This window comes from Narcine bancroftii, chromosome 8 (assembly GCF_036971445.1).
Source record: "Narcine bancroftii isolate sNarBan1 chromosome 8, sNarBan1.hap1, whole genome shotgun sequence".
NCBI classification, from domain to species: domain Eukaryota; kingdom Metazoa; phylum Chordata; class Chondrichthyes; order Torpediniformes; family Narcinidae; genus Narcine; species Narcine bancroftii.
The window spans coordinates 75607413-75626713 of record NC_091476.1 but is presented as its reverse complement, the minus strand read 5'-3'; the positions used below and the strand labels follow the sequence as shown (position 1 = coordinate 75626713).

The 19301-nt window shown below is 45.9% G+C and overlaps 1 protein-coding gene across 1 annotated transcript; it reads right to left on the bottom strand.

Annotated features, from left to right (window-relative positions):
* Positions 1–2411: 2411 nt before the first annotated feature.
* Positions 2412–19008, bottom strand: slc3a2b (solute carrier family 3 member 2b). The gene is made up of 9 exons (XM_069894236.1): positions 18514–19008; positions 17394–17567; positions 16713–16816; positions 14691–14771; positions 13511–13575; positions 11817–12012; positions 10862–10996; positions 10016–10117; positions 2412–4553 (listed from the first exon to the last, which is right to left on the bottom strand). Exons 1-9 carry the CDS (start codon positions 18899–18901, stop codon positions 4209–4211), a joined length of 1590 nt encoding a protein of 529 aa, XP_069750337.1. The 5' UTR covers positions 18902–19008; the 3' UTR covers positions 2412–4208.
* Positions 19009–19301: the final 293 nt, after the last annotated feature.

Below are 19301 nucleotides of genomic sequence, written 5' to 3'. Positions count from 1 at the left end.
GTACATGGAAATGAATAAATGTATTCCATTGGAAAAAATAACATAATTTAAAAAATAGTCACACTATTTGAAAAAATTTGGGAACTGTACATGGAACACAACAAAGTGCCTACCGTGGAGCTCAAAAATGATAGAATGAAAGACGACGAAGTGTGTTAAAGTAGATGACACAATTTTCTTGTTTATTTTCATTGTGTGATGAGATTGTTTAATGGGTTTATTATACATGTTGAATGCTTAATTGTTTTGATGAGGGGGTGGGAAGGAGGGAGGGAAGAAAAGGGGAGAAAATGACACTGTGTATATTCAAGAGGGGAGCGTTTGTGTGTATTTTAGTTAATATGGTTCATAGTGTAAAAAACTTTTTTTTTAAAAAAGCAAAAGTCCTGAAATTATTTATAAAATTCTGAATAAAACCATCCTCCCCTAGGGATTGCTAGTAATCATACTCATTGAAAATATTCTCTTGGCTAACTGTTTCTGTTAACTGATAAGATGGTTAAACAAATAGTCAATCATATTAAAACATGCCAATACAGTTTGATTAGCCATGAGAGATGGGCTGTTCCAAAATTATCTGGAAACCATTTCAAGTTTACATTTGCACAAGCATTCAATGCACACTTGTCACAGGGAAAAACATGCACAACACAAGATTTTTGTGCGTGCTGACTACTAAAAATTAAAGGGAACGTGGCTCAGAAGGTTTGGTATGACACCAGAAACCTTGATAAATTTCTATAGAGGTGCAGTGGAAAGTGTGCTGACTGGCTGCATCACGGTCTGGTATTGGGACACCAATAGCCCTGAGCATAAAGCCCTCCAAAAGGTCATAGACGCAGCCCAGGACATCAAACCCTCCCCACCATCAAGAAAATCTACGGGGAACGCTGCCCGTCGGAGGGCAGCAGCGATCAACAATCCACACCACCTAGCACACGCTTGGTTCTCGTTGTTGCCATCAGGAAAGAGGTCTCGGGGCCACAAGACTCCCACCACCAGGTTCAGGAACAGCTGCCACTATCAGACTCCTCAACGACAAACTCAATCAGGGACTCATTTACAGACTAACTTCTCCACATTATTGATTTTTTACCTCTGTATTGCGGTCGTCTTAGATTTGCAGCACAGTAACAGGCTATTGTGACCCATGAGCCTGTGCCATCCAATTACCCTACACTCCTGTATGATTTGAACAGAGATGTTCAGAGTAAAATCCACTCAGATGTGGGGAGAATGTACAAACTCCTTACAGACAACCCTGGTCCTGGCGCTGTAACTGTGTTCCACTAATCGTATCATTAGTTTCTTTGTTTAAATACATACATCATGTAGCTTTTTTTGCACTATCAATAAGTGGTAATTCTGCCTGGCAGCAGGAAAAAAACTCATGAATGTACTCTTGACTTTGGGGCATGACTCTGGAGCTGTGGAGGTTCAGTCAGAGTTCCTTCCGACCCGAGATTAATAAGACTTCTGAATGTTAGATAGCATGCGGTAAATCTAAAGGACTAAAATATTCCATTTCCCAACTCAGCAACCTTGTCATATATTTTGTTAGAGGGAACCATCAAGAGCGCCTGAAATGTCCGGCTATACCGAATTGTTTTCAATCCATAGAGGCCGAGTTGGTCTGGAACCTGTCAGTTATGAACAGTTGCCTTCCTAGAACAGTACAGAAACAGGCACTTTCAATCTGTGCCAAACTTTTTCTTTCTGCCTAGTCCCACTGACCTGCATCCATCCACATACTTGTCCAGATTTTTAAACGTCAAAATTGAACCTGCATTTAGCAATTCACTCCCAGTTTTCAGGGACTACCAACAAGCACATATACTCCATGTCCCAGTTTTCTGGGTCTGGTTTTATATTCAACCATCAGCTGGTTCGTACTGGTGTTTGTACTGTAATTTACCCATGGACAGATGCCTGTATTTCAGGTAACAGAACACTGACTCAAACCCTATAACAAGACCTTTAAACTCCACATATTAATGTAAACATCTTGTAAATGAGTCATCGAGTCCATTTTCGAGTTTGTGACTGTTAGCCTGGCATGTTTAGGGTCCACAGATAACCTCGCTATAAGCGATTCTGCGGACTAATGAATCGCGTTCTAACGAGGTTTCACTATTATGAAAGATTTTAAATGGCCAGAGTCCAAAGGGTTCAATGTTTCCCCCTAAACTTTTCCCCTTTCACTCTCTTATCTCACCTAACCTCAGCAGAAAACACCTTCCTACATTTGCTCTCGTCCACACCTTCCTTCCCAGCAAGATTTCAGTAAACCAACAGCAAGTGCAATTCTGGAGGTTAGCTTTCTCCTCCAGAGCCCAGGTGTCGACTCATACCTACACTATCTGCCCTTGACCCTGCAACCTAATCATCACACAAAAGTCTGTAGATCTTAGTCACTTTAAAAATTATCTTTATTGAACCAAGAGATTTTTTTTTAAAAATATGAAAAATCCCAAGTTTAAAAAAACTCAAAGCTTTCCAGTCAGAGGCAAAGCCCAACATTCAGGTAATGACTAAAGGTAAATGAGAGTAAGCTGTGAAGGCAGAAACATTCATTTCCTTTGCTGTGGTCCTGACTTTTACATTCAGGAATTGTATTTGGGAGTTTCTGGACGAGGCGCAGTGTCAGAGTCTACAGGTCAGAGTCGGTCTGTTCATGAATTTTTAAAATTTTAATCATAGCATAGTAGAAGCCAAATTCCTGCTGTTTAAACCATGCTGCCCAATTACACTCAAATTAACCTACAACCCCAGTTCATTTTTGGAGGGTGGGAGGACACCAGAGCCCCAGGGAAAACCCACGAGACACGGGGAGAAGGTACAAACTCTTTTCAGGCAACACTGGATTTGAACCCAGATTGCTGGCGCGGACTAACCGCAGTGTTAACAGAAACTCTGTCACCACTGTGACTGCCGTAAAATCGCAAACACGCTGGAGGAACTCAGCTGGTCTCGCAGTGGCCACAGGAGACAAAGATACATTACCGACGCTTCGGGCTACGAGCCCCAGAGTTCCTCCACCATTTTTGTGCTCAGTCTGTTCAGAGCTGGGATTGAATACAAAAAGTGCAAAATGATGGAAATGGGAAATAAAGACCAGAAATGCACAGCAGGTCAGTAAACGTCTCAGGAGCAGGAGGCAGAGTTAACATTTCAGCTCCGTTCAGATGAAGGGCACTCAACGAAAACATTAACTGCTTCTTGCTCCATAGATCCTGCCAGACCTACGAGTATTTCTAGCATTGACAATGGTCAGAATTACATGTAGTTATAAAACATTTTTTTTTAATAAAAGTGTACTTTTATTGACAAATCCCCTCCGGGAGGAGGAGGTGAGGGGTTTATATTGGTTAACTTCAAGTAAAATTGTTGTATCGTTACTGCCAATCACCTTCTGAAACAACTGGACAGAAAATGGCTTGTGTCGGCACCTGAACGCCATTGAATGAATGAGCTCTGCCATTTTATAGATTAAAAATTTTTAAATATTTAATTTAGACATACAGAACGGTTATAGGCCCATGACCCCATGCCGCCCAATTAACCTGTACCCCCAGCACATTTCAAGCAGGAGGAGGAAACCAGAGCCCCTGGAGGAAACCCACGAAGACACGTAGAGAACGAGCAAACTCCTTACAGACAGCACTGGATTCAAAACGTGCTGCCCTTCGTGATCAATATCTGAGGGTGGCGGGTACATGGATTGAGCTGCTGGCAGAAGCAGTCACATTCAAGGACGTTTAGATGGCTACATGGATGGGACAGGTTTAGAGGGGAGGAAAGGCCAAAAAACACAACAGATCAGTGGGGAAAGGTGACTTGGTCAGCACTGAAAAGTCAGGCCAAAGGGCCTGTAAAGCAAAGATTCTATGATTTCACCCCCACCTCTCAAAGGTTGAAAAGCATTCCAAAATTAGATCTAGGAAAACCAAGGCCATCAAAATCTCAATCTTACAGTTGGGTTCTAGTTTTTACCCCCTCCTCTGACCAGCACAACTCAGACTTCAGCCTTCACACTCTACTCTAGGAGTGTCAAAATGAGAAAACAGCATGGTGACCATAGAAACACAGCAACAGTACAAATGGAAGTCAAGCCAGTGTACAATGGAATGTGGACGTCACACAAGGTGACAGGTGAACACCAATCTGCCCCCCGCCCACCTCAGCGAGAGCGAGGGACACATAACTCTTCAAGGGACGTGGGAGAATTTCAGCACCAGCCCCTCTCCAGCTGCAAGGCTGACCGAGGCCAACTCGACCACCTCCTCGGGCCTGCTCGACAACGAGCTGAGCTCCACCTTGGCTTTCTGTGGCAGATCCTCCTCACTGCTGAGAGAGATGCTCGTGGGCTCCGTTCCGAAGTTGAGCAGCACCAGGAAGCGGTCGCTCTGGTCCCAGGACCGAAGGTAGGCATAGACACTGCCCGTGCTCAGGATAGAGCGGAACTCCCCAAACTGCAATGAGTGTTCCTTGACCTTCAGCAAGCTCAGCCTCTTAAACAATGACAGAAGAGATTTTCGGTCCGACTTCTGGCCCTGGAGAAACAAAAGGCCAGACCTGTTTACCACACTTCCATCACACTGGACAATTACCTCCTTCCAAATACCATCAAAACTGCTCTCCTGTGTAATACCAGTACAATTTTTGCACAAATACACCAAAGTGTGGGAGAAACTCAGCAGGTCCCACAATCTGGAGGAGGTGAACGTATACAGGTTGCACCCATTGCACACAGGTGCTGTGGTCCGGCAACTCCCATGGCCCGGCATGTTTGAATCTGCCACCGTTAACACAAACTCCTTACAGACAACACTGGTCCCAGTTGCAGCAGATTCAACCTTTACAGCACCAGCAATTGGGATCAGGGTTCAAGACCCATGCTGTAAGGAGTTTTTACTAATGTCCTGATTGCTGGTGTCATAAAGGTTGAATCTGCTGCGATTGAGTCTGGGGTTCAAGTCCCTGTCTGTAAGGGGTTTGTACTAACAGCAGTAAATTCAACCTTTACAACAGCAGCGATCGGGACCAGTGTTTGAGTCACATGCTGTTTGGAAGGAGTTGTACTAATGTCCTGATTGGTGGTATTAGAAAGGTTGAATCTGCTACGATCAGAACTGGGGTTTGTCCCCCCACGCTGTCAGGAGTTTGTACTAACGTCGCAATTGCTGGTGCTGTAAAGGCATTGCCGTAACTGCTACACGAATCGTGCTGCCCCTCAGTATTATTTCATGTTTTAAGCTTTGTTTTACCCGTTGGTCTGTTTATGGGTCAATTTTCTGTGATCCAGCAATGGCCAGGTCCTGATGTCACCAGATTAAAGAGGTCCAACCTGTATAACACTTTAAGCCCAAGTCCTTCTTCAGCCAAGAGCAAAAAGCAGGTGGGGTGGGGGGTGTTGGGAAGCACAGGCCAACATGCAATAGGCCATAATTGCATATGAATAGGAGAGATGAGAATTGATCAGGGGGGTGGGGGGAGTGAATACAGAGATAGAGAAAAGGAGAAAGGGAAAGAGAGTCAGAGAAGTTGACATTGAGGCCATCGATTTGGATGATGTCCTCAGTCTGTCAGTGCCCAAGACCATAGACAGCCACATCAGCAAGGGAATTGCCACTGAACTGGGCAGCCACTGAGAGATCCACACTGTAGCAGTGGACAGAGCCAAAATGCTCCATGACAAAATCTCCCAGTCTGAGTGCACTCAGCGGAGCTGCTCTGCCACACGTCCACCACACAATAATCAAGAGATAATCACGGCATGCGTGAAACACAGTCTTGACAAAGGAGTCACGTGATGGAGTAGTGGCCGGACGGTGAACTCCAGCCCTCTCCAGAAAAGTCGGGAAAAACAAGAGAAAATACAAAGGCACAGAAATAAGAGTTAAAGAAAAGTGAGTATAAAGGTGGAAAGAAGATGGCGACAAAAAAAGAAAAATCGAAAGCAACGGTAAGAAGAGAGGAAGAGAAGACAACGGAGGAAGAAGGTGAAGGCCTTACCTGTTCGAAGAGGCCCGCTGTGGAGAGAGAAACCCGCTCCCTCAGGTCGGTAAATAATGGACTACAAAAATGGCTCGCTGAGCCGAGTAAAAGTGCGCAACCGCGCATGCAAAAAAACACACCGACAGGAGGGGTGACCAGCTGGGGAGTCGATCTCCACAGCCGGCAACGACAGCTGCAGAACACCTACAGCAAGAAGAGACCACAGAAGACAATAGAAACAAGAAAGAAGAGAAGGAAAGGGCAACAAAGAAACAACAGATGGCCAACCCAGAGGAAGAAGAAGAGGAAGAGGAAGAGTACAGTGAAATAGAAGGAGGTACTTTCTCTTATTAAAGGATACATGGAGTCATTTAAAGAATGGCAAACACAGGAATTTAAGGATTTAAGAAAAAGAATAAACAACACAGAAGAGAAAATGAATAAAATAGATATGACCTTAACAGAAATGGGAAAGAAAATGGACAAGATGGAAGAGCGGGCAGTAGCGGCAGAAATGGAGGTAGAAGACTTAAAAAAGAAATTGGAGGAATCTAATAAAAAAACTAAAGAGACACAAGAACTACTAGCTCAAAAAATAGATATAATGGAAAATTATAACAGAAGAAATAACATAAAGATAGTGGGCCTTAAGGAAGACGAAGAAGGCAAGAATATGAGGGAGTTTATAAAAGAGTGGATCCCTAAGACCCTAGGATGTCCAGAACTACAGCAAGAAATGGAAATAGAAAGGGCACATAGAGCATTGGCCTCTAAACCACAACCACAACAAAAACCAAGATCTATTGTAATAAAATTCCTAAGATATACTACAAGAGAAAAGGTACTGGAGAAGACAATGGAAAAAGTAAGAGAGGGCAACAAACCACTGGAGTATAAAGGGCAAAAAATCTTCATTTATCCAGATATAAGTTTTGACCTCCTAAAGAAGAGAAAAGAGTTCAATACAGCAAAGGCGATTTTATGGAAGAAAGGGTATAAATTTATACTAAAGCATCCAGCGGTATTGAAAATATTTATTCCAGGACAACAAAACAGACTATTCTCGGATCCAGAAGAAGCACGAAAATTTGCAGAACAATTACAAAAATAGACTGAGGGATGAAGACGGGTAATGAGAGTAAAAATGATCACGATTGATATGTATGTGGGTAAAGAGGTATAAGAGTGAATAGAGACAATGTGCATACGTGAATGTATCTGTACTTAGAGGAAAATATAGATAGTATAGACAAGAATTAATAAGGGAAGGTAATGGAATTGAGAGAATAAGGAGGGAATTAAAAGAGTGACCTTTGTGACATATGAAAAGTGAAATCTTTTCTGGGGGGGGCTGGGTGGGGGGAAATAGCGGTCACTACAAAATCAGTTGACGCTTGCGAGTAGATTCGCAAATCCAAATGGAGAGGGGAGATGTGGTTGTCCGACAAGGGATAAAGGACAACTCAGGAGGGGAAGGGGAGATTGGGGATAAAGAAGATAGAAATAGGAGAATAAGGAAAATGTTGGATGTTGTAGGAATGTTGTCTTATAAAGAGTTGAAAATAAGAAAACAGAAATGGAAAAGGAGGAAAGGTAATGATGGAAAAACGGAAAGAGAAGATAAACAAAATATAAAATGGCTACGCTGAACTATATGACTTTAAATATTAATGGAATACATAACCAAATTAAAAGGAAGAAACTACTAAATTTACTGAAAAAGGAAAAAATAGATATAGCATTTGTCCAAGAAACACACTTAACTGAATTGGAGCACAAGAAATTAAAGAGAGATTGGGTAGGACATGTAACAGCAGCATCGTATAATTCAAAAGCAAGAGGAGTGGCTATACTAATTAGCAAAAATGTGCCATTTAAAATAGAAGAGGAAATAATAGATCCAGCAGGGAGATATGTTATGATAAAATGTCAGATATATTCGGAGTTTTGGAATCTACTTAATATATATTCACCTAACGAAGAAGATCAAAAATTTATGAAAGATATCTTTTTGAAGGTAGCTAATACGCAAGGGAACAAACTAATAGGAGGGGATTTCAACCTGAATTTGGATCCAAATATGGATAAAACGGGGAAAAAAATTAACAGAAAGAACAAAGTAACCAAATTTATAATTAAATCAATGCAAGAAATGAAACTTTTGGATATATGGAGGAAACAAAACCCAAAAGAAAAGGAATACTCATACTACTCGACTAGACATAAAACATACTCAAGAATAGACCTATTTTTGTTATCAGCTAGTATGCAGGATAGAGTAAGAAAAACAATATAAAGCGAGAATGCTATCGGACCATTCACACTTAATACTGACAGTAAAGCTAGAGGACATCCTTCCAAGAATGTATAGATGGAGATTAAACCCCATGCTACTTAAAAGACAGGATTTTAGAGAATTTATTGAAAAACAATTAAAAATGTATTTTGAAGTAAATACGGAATCAGTGGAAGATAGCACTAGATAAATTAACAGAATGGTATAAACAAGGAGGCTTACAATTGCCAAACTTCAAAAATTATTATAGAGCCGCACAATTAAGATACCTATCAGATTTTTATCAAACAAGGGAAAAACCAGACTGGACGAGATTAGAATTAGATAAAATAGGGGAAAAGATACCTGAACACATATTATATAAATGGGACGAAAAATTGGTACAACATAGAACTTCTCCAGTATTACATCATCTCCTCAATATTTGGAAGAAGATTCATGTAGAAAGAAATAAAACAAATTATCAATTACCAAAACTAATATTGACGCAAAATAAGCTACTCCCTTTTACAATAGACAACCTTGCCTTTAGAAAATGGGAAAAAAAAGGGATTAAAAGAATAGAAAATTGTTTTTCAGGAAGTAGATTCTTATCCTTTGAACAAATGAGAGATAAGTACAATATAACTGGAGATACAGCGCTGGCATATTACCAACTGAGATCCTACTTGAAAGAGAAATTAGGAAGCAATTTGAGTTTACCAGAGGGAAGTAACCTTGAATATGTGATTACAGATACAATGTTAATCAAAAGATTTATAACAAATATGTATATTAAACTGCAAGAAAAGGAGAATGAGGAAACAAATGGTAAAACTAAACAAAAATGGGAACAAGATTTAAATATAAAGATAAAAAAGGAAACATGGGAGAAATTATGTTCTGGAACGATGAGAAATACAATAAATACGAGGCTACGTATGATACAATATAATTGGTTACACAGACTATACATTACACCGCAAAAGTTAAATAAATGGGACCCAACAGTATCTGACAGATGTTTTCGATGTAAAAAAGAAATGGGAACAACAATTCATGCAATCTGGACATGTGAGAGAGTAGAAAAATTTTGGGATGATCTCAATCAGATACTAAATAAAATAACAGAAAACAATATACCAAAGAATCCAGAGATCTTTCTCCTAAGCAACATAAAAAACAAAGAATTTGGAATTGATTTGGAGGATGCACAAAAAAGATTTGTTAAGATAGCCCCAGCCGTAGCAAAAAAATGTATTATGTCAACCTGGAAATTGGAAGATAATTTGAAAATACAACAATGGTATATAGAAATGAATAAATGTATTCCATTAGAAAAAATAACATATAGTTTAAGAAATAATATTGAAATATTCGAACAAGTATGGGAGCCTTACATTAAATACAATAGCGAAAACCTACCGGGGACAAACATTACCTAAGTTGATGGAAGGAGAAGGAAAGAAAAGAATGGACTCAGTAGAATTTCTGGTGTATTTTTGTTGAATGACAACATTGTCTGACTGGCTTAATGCAACCTAGATTGTATACCTAAAATGGATGAGAGAGGGGGTGGGGGGGTGGCTTGGGAGGAGGGAGGGGGGGGGGAGAAAAAGTCACTGTATATGTGTGAAAAAGAAAAAGTGTATATCATGGCTAATGTGATTTATGGTGTGAAAAATAAAAAATTAAAAAAAAAAAAAAAAACACAGTCTTGACACAGAGCCCGCGCACACTGACCTCCACTGTTTGGTTCAGGCTGGGCTTCGGCCGGTGGCTGAGCTTGGAGGTGAAGCCAGCGTTTTCCGAGGAGTTCCATAGCATCCACGGATTCCGGCCCACCTGCAGGAAGTAAACATGGAAGAAAGAGGGACTCATATCAAGGTGTATTCCCAGGGAAAAATACCCCTCGAAAGAAGCCAGAACCTACCCCCAACCCCTCCCCTCCAAATACTCCTGGCAAACATTAAAGACCAGACCAGGCCCAGTGGGAGTGCAACATTAGTCTCCAGACCACGGCTGAGCTTTTACCATCTTCCTGCACTCGGTGACTGATCAGACTTCCTTTTGCTTCTCTTTTTCTGACCGTAAGAGGCACTTCAGGCAATTTCTGCCAACAGCTAATCTAGTCTGTATGCCTTACAGCAGGCAAAACAAATTTTGTGTAATATTTCACTATTTTTATTACATGACAATAAATTGAATCTCATCCCCCCCCCATTAATTGATCTTGTACATATTCTAACAACCTTCACAGCCCCCTCAGTAGTTCATTCCAGAAATCTTTCTGCATAGTCCTCTGACTGCCACCATCAGTTGAGTACACCTCAGCTGAGAGAAACCTTAGTCTCTGCACTGGCCGTGTCTCACCCCTGTACTTGGTGGCAGAAACCACAATGTTGGAATGGTGCTTGGATCCGACAGAGGGTCCTGCTTCATTTAGTGATAGCCAACATGGTCTTCCTGGGCGCTGGTTTAAAGCCCCTCCCCCAAAAAAGATGGTCTCATCCCCCAACAGGGGCCACAGGCATGCATGATCTCAGCTCTCCACACCCTCAACCCCACCAGAGGAGCAGCTGCACCTACTCTGTCGTCCTGCAGCCCAATTTCATCACCATAGTAAGTGAAGGGTGTTCCAGGAAGCGTGAACAGCATCACCGGCAGCAGACCAATCAGGTTAGAGTTCATGGTCATCATGTGACCCATCTTGGGGCCTCCAACCTGTGAACAAAGATGGGCACTGTGAGGCTCTGCAGATGGAAGGCCTGTTAAAAATCTTCCAGCTCCCACCCGCCAATGTCAAGAGGAAATGGGAGGTAAGGAAAAGCTAGATCATTGTGCAGTAGTTCCCATAGGTCGGCACATCACAGAGCATCGCAGCACAGGAAACAAGCCCTTCTAGCCTGTGCCAAACTATTATTCTGCCTCGTCCCACTGACCTGCACCCACACCCCTCCCATCTTCTTAAAATGTTAAAATTTAGCCCGCTTTCACTTCTTCAGCTGGCAGCTCGTTCCACACTCCCACCACTCTGTGTGAAGAGGTTGCCCTAAACATTTCCCCTTTAACCCACGTCCTCTGGTTTGTATCTCACCGACCCTCAGTGGTAAAAGCCAACCTACATTTACTGTCTCTCCCTCTCATAATTTTAAATACCTCAATCAAATCTCTCCTCATTCTTCTACAATTCAGGGAATAAAGTCCATACCTGTTTAACCTTTCCCTGTAACTCAGTCCCTGAAGTCCAGGCAACTTCTATTCTCATACTTTGAAGGCCAATATGCTAAAAAGCTCTATTTACAACTCTATCCACCTGTGACGCCACTTTTATGGATTCCTAGACCTTCTGTTCTACCGCACTTCTCAGCACCCGACCATTTTCTGTGGGCTGAAGGGCCTGCACTGTGCTGTAATGAAAAGAGAGGGGTGAGAAGCAAGTGTGAGAGTAAGATAGAATGGAGAGGGGGCCCCGCAGGGGGAGGTGGGTCACCTGTCGTGCTAACGGGATGTGAACAGAGGGTGAAGTGGAGCAGTTACGTACAGCCCAGCTTGGCCACAATTTGCCAGTGCCGTTGATGTATTTCTCCACACTTTCCCGGATGGCAGATGCGATTGGCGGGTTCAAGTCCGAGAGGGCCTGCCGCAGGTAGTCGCTGAACAGCAGATCGACATCAGACTGATTCAAGAGCTGCAGATTTGTACCAAGGTGGATCTTCGCCGTGGCTGCGATGAGGACCCTGGAGGGAGGAAGAAAGAAGCATGGTCATCATCTACAGTACGATACAGGCCCTTCAGCCCTCAATGTTGTGCCGACCTGAATATTCCTACAAAAAAAAAGACCTAACCTCCCCCCCCCCACCTCATAATCTTTGAAGTTTCATCTGTGCTTGTCCAAGCCTCCTAAATGCCTATTTCAGTCTCCACTGCCATCCCTGGCCAGGTATTCCAGGCACCCACAACTCTACATATAAATAAAATACCACCCTTGGAGTCTCCCTTCAACTTCCCTCCCTTCACTTTGTACAGACGTCCTCTGATGTTTGCGAATCCCTGCCCTGGGAAATAGGCGCTAGCCGTCCACCCTATCTACGCCTCTCCGAATCTTATCAACCTTTATCAAGTCAAGAGAAAAGTCCCAGCTCTGTCAACCTCGCCTCGTGAGATTTGTTTCCCAATCCAGGCAACATCCTAGTGAATCTCCTCTGTCCTTTCTCCATAGCGTCCCCATCCTCACCAGAACTGAACACAATGGGTCTCACCAGAGATTTGTAGAGTTGCAACATGACCTCTCGACTCCTGGACTCAATCCCCTGACTAATAAAGCCAAACATCCCATTAGCCTCTTAATATGGAGAGGGGGAGCAAATTTAAGTTCTTGGGGAGTCCATATCCAATATCGTAGGAACTTTCCTGGACCTAACACTAATAGCATTGTGAATAAAGCATGTCAGCACCTCTATTTACTCAGGAGATTGTTATGACATCAGAAACCCTGGCAAATTTCCACCCATGTGTGGTGGAAAGTGCGCTGGCCAGCTGCATCACAGTCTGGTATGGGGACACCAATAACCCAGAGCAGAAATCCCTGCAAAAGGTAGAGGACACAGCCCAGGTTATCACAGGCAAAACTCAATCTACCATTTACAAGGGACGCTGCCATTGGAGAGCAGCAGCGATCATCAAGGATCCACCCTACCCAGCACACTGTTCTTGCTGTTGCCTTCAGGAAAGAGGTATCAGGGCCACAAGACTCACACAATTGCTACCCCTCCACCAACAGACTCCCCAATGACAAACTTGATAAAGGACTTAATTCTTCACTGATTTTTTTCCCCTCTCTATTGCACAATTTACATGTGAACATTGTGTAGTTTCTCTTTTTGCATACCAATGGTGTAGCGGTTAGCACAAGGCCTTTACAGTGCCAGCGATCGGGACCCAATTGGGGTTCGAGTCCCGCACTGTCAGTAAGGAGTTTGTACATTCTTCCTGTGTCTGCGTGGGTTTTCTCCCATTCAAAACATACCAAGGGTGTAGGTTAATGGGGTCCAAATTTGGCAGCACAGACACAGGGGCTGAAATGGCCAGTTACCATACCTAAAAACAGTAGAAATTCTGCCTGACCCGCAGGAAAAAGAATCTCAGGATTGTACGTGATGTCACGTATGTACTTGACAATAAATCTAAGGACCGAAGTACAGGAGCAGGGTAGGGCATGGATGATCTCAGACTTACCTCTGCTGGTCATCTGCCGAGAAGTTCCTAGTCAGGTTTTGCCATTCCACTAACCTGTTGTGAACCTACAAAAGGGAAATGAGTGTTCAGGCACACACCATCAGATTCCCACAATCAGTATAGACTCAGGGAGCCATAATACAAGCCCATAAAAAGGTGAACCAGATTGGTGGTGGCCTTCCTCCAATTGGTGGTGGCTTTCCTCCATTCTCCCAACAATCCAGTAACCTGCTGAAGGAACTCAGGATGGTTGAGTGGGAGAAAGCGAAAAGCCAACATTTCAAGTGGGAATCCTTCATCAAGGCCGAGAATCCAGCAGGATTTGCGGTTGCCATTTCTCAGGTTAAAAGTTTTACCCGGAAATGTCAAAATATTAACCCAAATCCAGACAAGTGCAAGGTGTTGCATTTTGGAAGGACAAACCAAGGTAGGACATGCACGGTAAACCGTCGGGCACTGAGGAGTGTGGCAGAACAGAAGGACGGAATATTTTGAGAGTGGCATCACGGGTGGATAGAGTTGGACAGAGCTTTTGGCACATTGACCTTCATAAATCAAAATATTGAGTACTGGAGTTGGGATGTTATGGTAAAAGTTGTACAAGACATTGGTGAGGCCAAATTTGGAGAATTGTGGGCAGTTCTGGTCACCGAATTACAGGAAAGATCTCAATAAGATAGAAAGAGGGCAGAGATGATTTACTAGGATGTTGCCTGAACTTCAGAAACTAGATAAAGGGAAAGGTTAAACAGGTATGGACTTTATTCCCTGGAGCATAGAAGAATGAGGGGAGATTTGATGGAAGGATTTAAAATTATGAGGGGGACAAACGGAGTAAATGTAGGTCGGCTTTTCCCACTGAGGGTGGGTGAGATACAACCAGAGGATGTGGGTTAAGGGTAAAAGGGGAAATGTTTAGGAGGAACATGACTGGGGACTTCTTCAGACACAGAGGTGGGAATGTGGAACGAGCTGAAGTGGTGAATGTGGGCTTAATTGTGACATTGAAGAATTTGGACAGGTCCATGATGAGAGGGGTATGGAGGGCTATGGGCTGGGTGGAGGTCAGTGGGACAAGCATGTTTTCTGTGCTCCATGGTTCTAAATCAAACCCTGTTGTGGTGGGATTTGCAAATCCAGCAACAAACACCAACCCTCTGAACCATCAGTAAGTACTTACAGAATTGAGAACTTGCTCGATCCCTCCCAGGCGCAGCCCGTCCACACCTCGCTGTAGCCAGAAGCGGAACGCTTCAGTCTCCTGTGTGGAAAAGAACATCCGTCACCTCCATCGGAAATTACATTGGGGAAACCCAGGATGGCCCCATAACCCCAACCCCACCACGATTCTGGTCGACTCTTTCACACCAAGTCGCATTCCTCCTGCCTTTCCACTTAAACTGGAGACCCTCTGTGAACAGTGATAGTGTGGTGACAGATTCCCACTTGTGAAGTACATTTCCCCCATTTGTAAACCAAGCAAAGTGCTGCTTTCGACACACGATAGTCTGCAGATGCACAAATCTAGAGCAAAAAAAAAAACACACGGCTGTACCAAAGTAAAAACACAACACTGGAGAAATCAGCAGGTCAAACAGCATACTTTACAAAGCAACGATACATAACCAACGTCTCAAGCCTGAGCTCTTCATCAAGGGATCAGCAAAATGTAGGAATGCGTCTGAAGAAATGGTGGGGGAGAGCACAGTCCCCACAGGCAGGTGGTAATAGGGAGGGAGGGCACACCAGCAAACAGGGCAGGGGAAGATGGCTCTGTGAATGGAGAGGGAAGGGGAGGTGGTAATAGGGAGGGAGGGCACACCAGCAAACAGGGCGGGGGAAGATGGCTCTGTGAATGGAAAGGGAAGGGGAGGTGGTAATAGGGAGGGAGGGCACACCAGCAAACAGGGCGGGGGAAGATGGCTCTGTGAATGGAGAGGGAAGGGGGGTGGACAGCTGGAGGAAAGGGAGAACGGGGAGTGGGCTTGCAGAAACCGGAGAAGGCGATGTTAATGCCATCTGGTGGTAGGGAGCGCAGACAGAATATTAAGTGCTGCACCTCCATTTCGCAGGTGGCCGTGGACAGAAATGCCACTGCAGGTGCGGGGCACAGAATCAAAATCGTCAGCCACTGGGAGGTTACCACCACTAACACAAACAGAGCAGAGGTGCTCAGCGAAGCAATCTCCCAGTCTGCATCCAATCTCAGATTTAGAGTAGGCCACAATGGCAGCACCAGATGCAGTAACAAGTTCACAAGTGTTGCTTCACCTGGACGGACTGCTTGGGGCCCCAAAAGGTGGAAAAAGAGGTGTGTGGATGCCAGCGTGGCACTTCCCGCGGTCAAGGGGGAAATTAGTGGGAAGGGATGAGTGAGTCACCAAGTGAGTAGTCCTGACAGAAGGCACAGGTTTCTGATGGTGGGATCAAATTGTAGGTGAGGACAAAGGAATCCTGTTTTTGTTGCCTCTATAGAGGTGGAGGGGGCCAGGAGAGATGTGCAGAACATGGAGATGCAGGTGTAGGTCGAGTTGATAGTAGTTTTTTCTTCGAAGGAGGACATCTGCTCCTAAGATGAGGTCTTCCAGCCCAGATCTTACTCATATCTGCTGGGCCAACTCAACAGGTCAAGCAGCATCCACAGGAGGTAGATATATTTCCAACGGATCAGGCAAGAGCTCTTCTTCAAGGTAGGAGCAACAACAAAAAAGAGGCATCTGTATTAAAGGTGGGGGTGGGGAGAGTGGTGAGCATGGGAGGGGGAGGAGTGCAGACCAACAGATTGAATGTATAAACTTGATATGACAAGAACATAGGAGAGGAAAGGTGAGAATTGATTGGGGGGGGTGATTTTTGGCTCTTTGAAAGGAGACGGGGAGGGAGGTAGGGGCTCACGGAAACCAGGGAATTTGATGTTAAGGCCATCTGGTTGGAGCGCACCCAGACTGAACATGAGGGGCTCCTCCAATTTTCAGGTGGTCTCAATCTGTTGGTCTGTACTCCCTCCCCCTCCCGTTCTTCCCTTCTCACTAGCCATTTGATTTAGGTGCCTGTCGGCATTTTACTCCCACCTTGAGGGAGGGCTCAGGCCTGAAACGTCGGTGATGGATCTTTACCTCCCACAGAGGCTGCTGAGTTCCTCCAGCATTTTTTTTTTACTGCAATCACAGCATCTGCAGACTTCCATCATCCTCGGACGTACCCTCAGCAGGTCAAGGCCCCCGGGATTCGTCGTGTTGAAGTCGATTCCAAACCATTCCTGCTCCCCTCTGTAGTTGGGAGTAAGATCCAGGATCACCTTGAGGCCTGTGTGCACACAGAATGAGATGGGGTGAAGAAGTGGAGCCAAGTGGTGTTTAATGGCCTAGATGAAGAAGCGGAAGGATGGGTCTGCAAGTTTGCAGATACGAAGGTTGGCGAAACTGTAGATAAGTGTTGAGGGTTGTCACAGGTTACATCAGGTTATAGATGGGATACAGAGTTGGGCAGAAAAAGGTGGCACGGTTGGCAAAGCAGTTAGCGCAACACCTTTACAGCACCAGCAGATGGGGCCAGGGTTCAAATCCCGTGGCTGTCTGTGAGGAGTTTGTATGTTCTTCCCATGTCTGCGTGGGCTTTCTCTGGGGGCTCGTTTCCTCCTACCATTCAAAACATACTGGAGGCTGTAGGTTAATTGGCCAGCATGGACCTGTGAGCTGAAATGGCCTGTAACCGTGCTGTATGACCAAATTAAAAATATAAATTTAAAAGTAGCAGATGGAGTTCAATCTGGACAAATGTGAGGTGATGCATTTTGGAGGATCAAACGTGTTGGCTGAGTACAGGACTAATGGTTGGATACTCTCCCTCTCTGTTCGTCCACAGCAGGGCATTGCGAGGTTACCTTTCCTGTGGGCTGCCGCCAGCATATTGTCAAACTGCTCCATGGTGCCATAGTCACTCTCGATCTCGGTCAGTTTTGTCCCGTTGATCTGGTCTGGGGCATTCCGATGAATTGGGCCGATGACGATACCTTTAACCTTGAGGTCAACAATGCTATCCAACCGCTGCTCGACTCCTGTGTGCGACAGAGGTGAAATGAGGCTCCCATAAACCCAACACAAGCCACAGACACCCCCATCCTCCACTGATCCAGAAATGGACCCCCATTGGGCAAAACATATGATCACTTCAATCTGAAGTCTCACAACTATACAAAATTATGGGGAGTGGGGTGGAAGAGATAGAAAAAGCCCATCTACATTTACTCTGTCTACTGAAGGTAGGTGAGAAACAAACCAGAGGACAAGGGTTAAGTTTAAGGGGAACATCACAGAGAGTGCTCCCCTCTCCCGTACTAAGAAGAATTTGGACAGGTCCATGGATGGGAGGGGTCGGAGGACTATAGAGTGGGTGCAGGTCAGTGGGAAGAGGCAGAAAAATGTTTGAGGATGCCCTGCCTTTGGAATTGGGACTCAAGCCCAACATCTTAAGCAGCAGAAATGATTCCATTAAAACCTCTCACACACACACCTCAATGCCAGTGTCACCCATCCTGGCAAACCCACCCCCCCCCCCAAACCCATGTCACACCTCTCAAAATTCCCCACCTCTGCCTGTGGCCTATCCCTAGAGAATGCCTTCTAGTAGCCAGCCCTCCCTCATCACCCCTGCTCCTCCTCCCCCGAAGCCAGCAGCCCCGCCCCTTGCCTCACAGGCCCCACTCACAGCGGGCTGATGCAACTGGTAGCCCTGTCTCTCCTGGCTGATGCAGCGGCGTCACGCAAGGGACGCTGGACCCTGCGGACCCTTCGCCTGCTCCCTCCCCCACGCTTCTATAGCACGTGGTGGCTCTGACTCATCTCCCCTTCTTCCGCACCCCAGGGTGCCTCCCTCTCCCTTCTCCTGCAGCCCCCGGGTCCCTTCCCCCCCCCCCCCCCCAATCCCCACCCTTATTTCCCGCAGCCCAGGGGCTTCCCCCCCGGCAGACCCCTGCCCAACCCCAGGGGGCCCCCGATGCCCACCTGCCAGGTCCCCATGGCCGTCTCCCCGGGAGTCCTGGAACGCATCGACGGCCAGCTGGTAAACGGCGCCGCGCTGCCACCAGCGGAGGTCGGGGAGCGCCTGGCAGCGCGGAGCCCGCACGATAATGAGCACGGCGCCGGCCAGCATGGCGAGCCAACCCAGCCAGAAGAGCAACAGCAGCGCCCAGCGCAGCCGCACCCAGCCCGGCGTGTTGGCCACCTGCAGCAGCTTTTCCTTGCTCAGACCGGCGAACGGCGCCGCCTCCTCCTCCCCGAGCGCCTTGGCCTTCAGTGCCCCGTTGCTGCCGTCCGCCGTCATCGGCTGCTTCTCCACCTCCGCCTCCGCCTCGTTCAGCTCCACGTCCTTTAACCCCGCTTCTGCATCCATCCCGGCGGCAGGTCTGAGTCCGTCTGTCTGAGCGGCCCTGGCCCGCCGCAGCCTTTATATACAGCTCGGCTTCGTCAGCCGGCTTAAGGCGGCGGAGACTGCGGCATGAGCTGCTGACGCAACGCACCCCACCCCCCACCCATCGTCTGCTCCTCCCCTCCCTCCCTGCCCCCCCACCCTGTCTGTCCCTTCCCTCCCTGTCTGACCCTCCCCAGTCCCCACCCCATCTGTTCCTCCCCCCTTCCCCTCTGTTCCTCCCACCCTCACACGTCCCTTCCCCACCCCCATCCCGTCTGTCCCTTCCCTCTCCCCATCTGTCCCACCCCTCCCCCATCTGTCCCACCCCTCCCCCCATCTGTCCCTCTCCCCCCCCCACCTCCCTATCTGTCCCTCCCCCTCT